The sequence below is a fragment of the Lissotriton vulgaris genome, chromosome 3_1 (genome assembly GCF_964263255.1).
Source record: "Lissotriton vulgaris chromosome 3_1, aLisVul1.2, whole genome shotgun sequence".
Taxonomy (NCBI): domain Eukaryota; kingdom Metazoa; phylum Chordata; class Amphibia; order Caudata; family Salamandridae; genus Lissotriton; species Lissotriton vulgaris.
In genome coordinates, this window is record NC_141689.1 from 427,044,142 (window position 1) to 427,053,854 (window position 9,713).

Consider the following 9,713-nt stretch of genomic DNA (forward strand, 5'->3'; position numbering starts at 1 on the left):
AGTATTTGCGAGTAGCAAATTGCTACTCGCAAATAAAGAACATGTAGGAATCGCTATTTAAGTAGCAATTCCTACATGAATGCCGTTTTGCGTGTCCTCAATAGCGAATCGCTATGATTCGCTATTAGGGACACGCAAAACGGCCCGTACATGAATCAGGCTGTTAGTTATTTGAGTAGATCAGAAATGAAAAAATCCAATAGTAGGTGTGCACGGGGACACTCTTGTTTAATTAATTGCAGAAGATGTATATATTTAAATAAAATGCTGACAAATAATTAAATGATTTTTTTCCTATTGACAGGTTACTCCTCTGCTGTACATTCAGCCTGATGGGATTGTAAATGATGAAAATATCAATGTTTTGGATTCCCTTTGCACTGATGGAAATAATACTAAAGTCATTGAAGAATATCCTAGGAACTTCTTGGAATCAACAAGCAGACAACATAATTCTCATTACTGGAAAGAGATTGATTTTGCAAAACCTCCATCTCCCCTGTCCTACATATCTGCAGAGAAAATTTACAAGAGTCAATTATCATCTGACACACCAGGGGAACAAATAAATGTGTCCGGGAGCTGTTTGATTCAAGGTTTACCTTATGAAGAGGACAGTATTCAGTACACAGCTGAAGAGGAGATATTTATGGAAAAAGCTGCTTTCAACCCCTATTTGAAGAATTCAGTCATTACACGAGAATTCATATTTCCTGGGAATAGCTCCAACCAAATTGGAACAGGAAACAACCATCAGTTAATGATAATAGCTCCTTGCCCACAGAAGGGTATAGGAGAAAACTATGTAACCACAGATATGGTGGGCCTTAGAGTGGTGTATTAAGCTGTGAGTAAGAGAATGGATACAGATAAATTAGAATCAGAGAAATTCTCATTGGAGAGCCTTCCGAAAAGTGAAAATGAGCAGGTGGTCCTCGTGCACACTATCACTGTCCTACATTTTTATAATAGGCTAGAAATGAAAGCAATGGAAAAAAAGACAAACTGTATTGTTTTTGCAATAGGTGATCGACAAACAGATTGTTTTCGCGTTTGATACCAAATAAGAACAATCCCGTTCAAAATATACATCTATTTTATTTCATAGAAGGTCTCTCTTGTTTATGATTTAGTCAAAATGTTTATTGTTGTGCCATGGAATGAAGCAATGCTTAACTGATGGCGGAATGATATCAGTTTTATTGACCTTTGTTGGAACCTCCACTTTCTGGTTGGCTGCATGGATGACCCCAGCCAGGCAGAACCTACTGCTCCTGTCATGGACGGATTATTACACTCACTGTATAACCTGTGCTCACTCTTGGGTAGCTTGGCACTGAGCAGTCAGGCTGATTTTCAGAGGCAATATGTAAAGAAAGGGAACAGCAGTTAATTGCGATAAATACACTGATTATCACAAAAGAGACTTTATCACAGGATGTATGTAAATAACGTTTGTATTCAACACACATATTCAATCATTATAACATGAACATCATATTCTTTTGGGTATAAAACATATTTGAAAATATTAGAAGCAGTACTAGGCCCACTTGTATGGGTATGATATCAATAGTATGCACACTTTGGACAATTCCTAATCTAACCCCCCAAATGAGAGAGCACCCTTATGCGGTGAGACATGCTGTCCACCCCAGGCCCATCCTAGGATTCCTGATAATACAATCCCACAAAGTTATAGGTTACACCCCATTTCACAACAAAATAAAAAATATATACATAAGCAATATTAGATCACTTTTTAGCAGCACCGTGGGCCAGATCCACACGGGTAAACCCAATGTCAAATATATTGTCCTTATGGCATGAAATCAACATGTAATACGGCACGCCAGCTATTGTCGTGAATCACAGACGGTGTGCAGACTATTTCTCTCACTCACACATAGTCACTCTGCACTTCTCCCCAAGTGCAACAGGTATCAGACCAGTCCCTATGGAACGCTTTTGCACACATACGCACTGAACACACTAACGCAGTGCTACTGGTACCCAGCATGTCAATGGATAACACCCTACAGACTCAGTGGCCCCAGCCTCCCTCCACACTCTAGTTCATCCTGATGGTCCTATATGCCCAGATGGAAGATAACCAGCCCCTCCTCCCAGACAATAGGCAGCATGCAGCAAAGTCACGCTTAGTCTAGGTCCTCAGAAAGCTGTTGGGAATACGTAACAAGTTTTAATTAGAAAGTTGACATAAACAAGGGGAGTTTAGCAGCCACTTGGGAATGTTATCCACAGTTCTCAAAACACAATGGAGTCGCATAGCCTCATAATCCAATTCTGAACTGTCTTGAAAGCGTACTTTCAACCCAGTCAATCTCACTCACTACTACATGGCACCAGGATGTCTTCAGGAGGGGCCAGATGTGGAGAGGGCAGTTGGTCCGCTGTGATGAGGGTCAAAAGGGAACAACCGATGAATGAGGAGTAACACAAGGGACCCTCTCAATAGGAGGAGGTGCCCTGACTGGTGCAAATTGATAAGGATCATGCCCAGACAATCAGATTTCAATCAATCAATCAGGGTTTTGTAGAGGGCACTACTCACCCATTAGGGTCTCAAGGTGCTGAGGGGAGGGTGAGAGCAGTTCCGTTTGGGTCATGCGAAGAGCCAGGTCTTGAGGCCTTTCATCAATTGGTGCAGTGTCTGGTTTCGCCGGAAGTAGAGAGGGTCTTGGCTGCGGGGTAAGAGAAGGACCTTTCACCCTATCTTGTCCTGTAGAAGTATGAGACGGTGATAAGGGAGAGGTCGGCAGAGTGGAGGTTTCTCTTGGGGGCATAGAAGGAGATGCGGTAGTTGAGATATAGAAGTACAATGTTGTGGAGGGCCTTTTAGGCATGTGTGAGCAGCTTGAAAGTTATTCTTTCTACGAGGAGCCAGTGGAGGTCACGGAGGTGTTGGGTGATGTGGTTGCTCTGTGGGATATCGAGAATTAGTCTGGCTGTGGCGTTCTGGATGGTCTGGAGTTTGCTGAGGAGTTTTTGTTGATTCTGGCATAGAGAGCATTGCCGTAGTCCAGTCTGCTGATGATGAGGGAGTTAGGGGCCATTTTCCTGGCTTCGGAGGGGATCCAATTGAATGTTTTATGTAGGATGTGGAGGGTGATAAAGCATGCAGAAGAGATGGAGTTGATCTGGCAATTCATAGTAAGCGATGATCCCAGTATGATGCAGAGGTTACGTGCATGGTCTATTGGAGTAGTTGGGTTTCCGAGGGCCCGGGGCCACCAGGCGTTGTTCCATGTGGAGGGATGGGGCCGAGGATGAGGACTTCTGTTTTCTGAGTTAAGTTTCAGGCATCTGTTCTACATCCAGGTGGCACGGCTTTCATCCCTTCTTGGGAGTTGTGCCTGGTGATGTTGGGTTCCTTGCTGAGGGAGAGAATGAGCATAGGAGATGATGTTGAGCCCGCAGTTTCTGATGAAGGTTGCGAGGGGGGCCATGTAGATGTTGAAGAGGGTGGGACTGAGGACAGATCCTTGGGGTACTCCGCATCTGATCTCTGTTGGTTCTGAGAGGAAGGGCGGGAACTGTGTTCTGCTCGTGAGAAATGAGCATAACTTGTCTAGGGCCTAGAGTCTAGTGGCTAGTGTACAGTGGGAGACAATGTCGAAGGCTGCTGATAGGTCCAGGAGGATGAGGGTTGCAGTTTGGCCTTGGTCGAGGAGGGCGTGTATGTCGTCTGTGGCAGCGAGGAAGGCAGCCTTGGTGCTGTGGTTGCTGCCAAATCTGGATTGAGAGGTGTCTAGGATCATGTTGGCTTCGAGGAAGTGTGCTAGCTGGGTGTTGATAGCCTTTTTCGATGACCTTGGCTGCGAAAGGAAGCAGTGAAATGGGCCTGAAATTCTTGAGGCCCGTCAGATCTGCAGAGGATTTCTTTAGAAGGGGGTTGACTTCGGCATCCTTACAGTTGTTGGGGAATGTGGTGGTTTTAAAGGAGCAGTTGATGGTTTGACGCAGCTCGGGTGCGTCGGCTGTGGCAGCCCTGTGGAAGATGTGTGGCGGGCAGGGGTCTGAAGGTGCTCCAGAGTATATGCTCTTCATGGTCTTTAGGGTGTCTTCTGTTGTGAGGGGGGGTCCAGGTATGTAGGGTCTGTTGGGTGGCGTCTCTAGGGGTATGGGTGGGGGATTTCAAACACAAAGAGTTGCAAATTCTGTACTTCCCTGGAAATGAGGCACAGTGACCAGTGCAAATTGAGATGGGCTTCACCAAGCAATTCCGGTCACACACACGAAGAGTTGCAATTTTATACCTTCCTGGAAATGAGTCACAACATCTGGTGCCCAATGATACAGGTAGCACCACACCAGTCTGTTCATACATACACAGACTCAAGCTCAGCAGAGCCACATGAGGTAGAATGTGGCACTACTACGGGTACATCCCCAACTCTGAGGGCCGCATCCTGCGAGTCAGACACCACATGCAATGAGCAAGCAATTGGCATATCACACGAGAGAGATGTGCCACGATCAATGAAATGGGCCACGCAGCGTCCTGTAACCAATGAATACGCTCTTCCCCAATTAGACGCTTATGCTTGTCAGGGTCCCTGCAGTACAGGAACCACACGCCTTAGATGCAGATAACATTTCTGGGGTACTGCAACTGACAATCCAGTCTCCAGGTACAAGTTTTAGTTCTACACTCAGACCACACTACCAGTTGGGATTCAGTAGCCAATGTGGGCACTTGAGAGGGCACCATTTTCCAGTTATTAGAGGTAGATGGTGTGGGTCCCTCGTGGGAAAACCTTTGATGCCCCTGAAATCTTCAGGAGAACAGGAGGCCCGTGGTCGGTCCCTTGGACAGCACACTTAAGGAGGTCATCAGCTCAGGCCAGCCACTATACCAAAGGGCACGCAGTCCCCTTCACTGGCAGTCATCCTCAATGTGCACTACGCAGTCCGGGTTCTCCAGTCCCGCATCCCCACAAGCGTATCTTACCTCTTGCTGAAGGATTGGACCAGTAGTTATACTGTCATATGTCTTTGAAGTTATGGGTGATTTAAGTGGTTTCTTTTTGAACCACAGATGTCTCCACTAAATTATAGGCCTGTCAGAAATGGGCTGTGGAACGCATGTCTTAATCTTTAGTGGTGCCATGGTCCAGCCCCTAGAGGCTAAGTGTGAAAACATCTCTCTCCAATGTATCTAATTCGACCCTCAATTGGCAGAGGTCTGCCGTTCTCGTTGAATGCCGATGGTTTGTGGCTGTCACTTGGGGAATGCACAGATGTGCTCCCCTGACACCTGGTGTCCACCGTAGCCGGGCACCATGGCACATAAGACTCTTGGGACCTTATTTATGAGGTCTTATGCCACTGTTGCATGACTTTTTTGCAACGCTCCAGCGGCGTAAACGATGTGCCACACTGCACCACATTTACAAAGTGACTCATCTAAGCAGATGCGTCACGTTGTAATCCCCTGCACTACATTATACCTGCCTCAGGTATAATGTTTGCAGGGTGGGCGTTCCCCTGTAAAAAAGAAGTGGCGCAGTGAAGTCTGAGATTTTATTGCGCCACTTCTACAAGTTCACTGCGTCAAATCCTTATGCCTACTTCACAGCAGGCATATGGGCTGACAAAGGCCCTTTTACATGGGACTCAGCCATGTGTAATAACACATTGCTGGAGTTGCGTCTGTTTTGCGATGCACTCCGGCAATGTGCCATTACTGCGCCACCCGGTACATCAGGATTCCTGACATATCTGGTCAACCCTTGTGACAAGGAGCGCTGTACTGTAAATACGGTGCATCCTTGGTGTCGCAAGGAGGGTGCATTGAAAAGTGTTGCATCGCTGTTTTTAGCCAGAGGTGCAACACTTTTCATAATGAGGCTCTTGGAGCATAGAAATGTCCATATTCTATAAGAGGCATTTCTAAGCGAGTTGTGCGAAAACCCCTTTATCACTGGAAGTGACTTTGGCATTACGAATCCATTGATAGGAAACATCATGAGGCTGCTCCTCTGTAATCTACTATTGCAGCCCAAAGTAATGTCAACAACTTCCCCATGCTAACCAATGGTTAGCGCAAGCCTCATGAGTACAGAAAATACATACTGGTGTTCCTCACTACCTGGGCGAAAGTACGCTAGCGTGCATAAAGACCTGCAATGTCAGATTGGACATATAGGACCTCATTTACAAAGTCATTGCACCACTGGTGCATCACCTTTTTGACGCACCGGCTGAGCAGTGTGCCTGCCCATATTTACAAGGCCACGTAAAGTCACCCTGTGTGACTTTTCATGGGATAGCAAATATGGGCCCCTTACATATTACTCTGAGTGAAAGGGGCATTCCATGGGTGTTGCTGTGGGTGTTCCCTTGCAACATCCATGGAACCTAACATATTCCCAGATTTACAAAGTCTCAGAAACCTGGGAATGCGTCAGAATCCTATGTCTCCTCAAGTGTACCTTTATTTCTCCTCGTTTTTTTCCTCTTTTCTCCTTGTTTTTCCTCTTTCTATGTGTGCTGCATTCTACAGCATGCATATAAAGAGAAAAATCCCATCAATGATTGTTTTTATGCAGAAAGCGATGCCTTCCAGCACAAAACCAATCATCCGTGCAACGCAGGCACTCTTGCAACATGACGCAAGGGAGCCTGCACTGGGGAATTGCAGCCCATTGTGCGCCGTAGCAAGGCAAAGCACACGGATAGTCCCTTACTGTTGTTAATAGTATGCATCCCGGTGCTTTTAAAATGATGCAGCTCGGCACAGCAAAATGGCTTGCGGCGGGAAACATCCTTTACCACGCAACCATTACAGCGCGTAATGGTTACATTGTGGTTTTAACATCTCAAGTAGTTACATTGACTTGCACTGGAGGTCACTCTAGATAAAGGAATAGTGTGAATTACTATTCCAACACCTTCCCTACTGTACGTAGACTGGAGTTGGAATAGTAATTCACACTATTCCTAAATCCAGCGCCCTCCAACGCAAGTCGATGTAGCGACTTGCGTTGTCAAACTCACAATGTAAAATACAGTGTTGTGATGGTATGCGTGGTGTCCTCATATATTCGCGTATTTTTTTGTAAATGAGGCCCATGGTCCAGGGTTGCTAGTGTACCAGCCCAAGTCTGCAAAAGCAGACTGGACACGGGTTTAACAAATAAATGTGTTAGTGCGCATGCACACGCCTGCAATGGCAGGCTACAAATGTAGTCACAGGCACCATAGATGCGGGTGCATACATACAGTGGCCTGCAATGGTAGGCTGCTCATGAGTTTAATCATAATAGATGCCAGTGCCCATTCACTGGTCTCCGATGGCAGACCAGCCCATGTTTCAGAACATACAAAAGAGGATCTCCACAGCGGACCAAGCAATTAGCACCTCAACTTCAACAGTCCCAGAAAATGTTCAATGTCATGTGCTGATAACCTCCAAGACCTGCTGTGGTTCGGTCTCATTAGGTTCCCAGATAAAAGCTTGCAAATATGTAGAGGCAGCACCATGTGTCAAGTAATTCGCAGAGGCAAAGTTTTCTGAAAATATATTCTTCTTTTTATTGATCTTTTTTTAGGGGTGCACAAGACAGCCAACGCGTTTCGCTCCCCACCTTGGGAGCTTCGTCAGGGCAAGGTCAAAAGAAAATGCACAGACAGTAATATACTGGTCCAGGTCAGGCAGGCAATATGAAGCTCAGTCAGAGTCCAGGTAAACAGAAGAAAAGCTTCCAGCAATGTTCTTGAAAACTACTCAGTAATTTGTGCTCAACTGAGCTCCGTGGGGACCAAATGGGTGTAGGGTAAAATTCCAAGGCACTTGAAATGTGTTGAGGCAATATAAGTGTACGAATCTCTCGAAATTTGTAGAGAAGAGGTCTTTCTTAGGAGGTTGGCAGGCCTTAATAAGCTGCCGAACCGGCTCGTTCTCAAGGAAGTATATCGTACACACAGAGTCCCCCGTGCAGAACGGCAGAAATTTCCAGAGATTCGTACACTTATATTGCCTCAACACATTTCAAGTGCTATATTACTGTCTGTGCATTTTCTTTTGACCTTGCCCTGACGAAGCTCCCAAGGTGGGGAGCGAAACGCGTTGGCTGTCTTGTGCACCCCTAAAAAAAGATCAATAAAAAGAAGAATATATTTTCAGAAAACTTTGCTTCTGCGAATTACTGGACACATGGTGCTGCCTCTACATCTTTGCATGTTTCAGAACATCAAGTCAGTGCCACTTCTCAACATGGGTAGGAAGGACGTGCAGACTTTCACACTGTACTTACAGTGTGGAATTACCAGGTGGTCACACAAGAGAATAAGCAAAACCCAGGCAGAAAAAGCTAAAAGTTTACAGACACACTACCTGATGAGTATCAGGTTCAACATGCGTCCCTCCCCAGTCAAAAGTGGGGAGGTTCTACCCAGCATCCAGGTGGTCCTCCTCACTAATACAGAGAAAACCTTGATAGGCCATCCGCATTCGAGTGGTCGACCACTGGTCGGTGTTCCACTCTACAGTCCATCCCCTGTAAGGAAATGAAGCACCTTAGCAGGCCTGGATTCTGGCCCATCCTCTGCATTAGCCATCTGAGGGGTCAGTGGTCTGTTTGCCCCAAGAAGTGCATGTCATATAAATGCGGACACAACTTTTTCAGGGTCCAGACCAACACGAAAGCTTCCCTCTCTATCGTGCTCCACCTTTGCTCCCTGGGAAGTAACCTCTGGGAAATTAGGCTACTGGCTAGACTAGGCCCCCCTTGTTCACTTAAGACAGTACCCCACCAATACCATGTTTTGAGGCATCTGTCTGAACGATAAAATCCAAAGAGAGGTCAGGAGCCTCGACCACAGGAGCTGTGCACATGGTCTATTTGAGGGACACAAATGCCGTTTGCATACCTCGGTCCAGATTACATTTCTGGGCTGCTTATTTGAAGTCAGTTCTGTCAAGAGAGCCATATCCCTTGATGATGAGTCTCCAGTAGTGGCCAGCAGGGCCCAAGAAGGCTTGGACACCTGTTTGGGTTTTGGGGGACTTTCAGGCCAGGATGGCTTCCACCTTGACCTGGAAGGGTTGCACCATTCCTCAGCCCACCCAGTGTCTCAAATCCACCACTGATCCTTGCCCTATCTGGCACTCACTGGCTTGATAGTCAGGCTTGCTTGTTGCAGGGCCTGAAGTACTTCCTGGAGGTGAAAGAGGTCATACTCCCAACTGTTACTGAAGACAGCAAAGTCATCTAGATTTGCAGCTGGGAAGGCCTCCATTCCAGCAAGGAGTTGGTTCACCAGCCTCAAGAATGTGGTGGGGAATTATTGAGCCTGAAGCGCATGACCTGGAAGTGGTAATGCCCTTCCCGAGTGAAGAAGGCAGATTTCTCCATGCCCCCTCAGTGAGGGTAATCTGCCATTACCCAGAAGTGTGGTCGGAGTTACTTAAATACTGGGCCATGCCCAACCTATCGATCAACTCATTGGCTTGCAGGTTTGGATGTTATGTTGAAAGTATTTATTCAGCACAAACAATTACCAGGAGGTGTCAAGGCACTAAAGTCCAGGGGAGAGATCGAGAACTGAGAAGTTAAAGGAACAGCCATGTTTTGATATTGTTCAAATGGAGAGAGGAAGTTCATTCCATTCCTTGGCCTTTAAGATGACAAAACGCCGGCCTCCCCAGTTGGTTTTCCTGAATTTATTTATCACATGTTTTTGAG

The 9,713-nt window shown here is 46.3% G+C and overlaps 1 protein-coding gene across 1 annotated transcript in view; it reads left to right on the forward strand.

Moving 5' to 3' along the window:
- Nucleotides 1-2,715, forward strand: part of IL31RA (interleukin 31 receptor A) — an 883,863-nt gene extending 881,148 nt beyond the window's left edge. Inside the window, exon 16 of the mRNA XM_086960638.1 lies at nt 305-2,715. Coding sequence (XP_086816764.1) covers nt 305-844 — 540 coding nt within the window. The 3' untranslated portion in view covers nt 845-2,715. The remainder of the gene's footprint in view (nt 1-304) is intronic.
- Nucleotides 2,716-9,713: the final 6,998 nt, after the last annotated feature.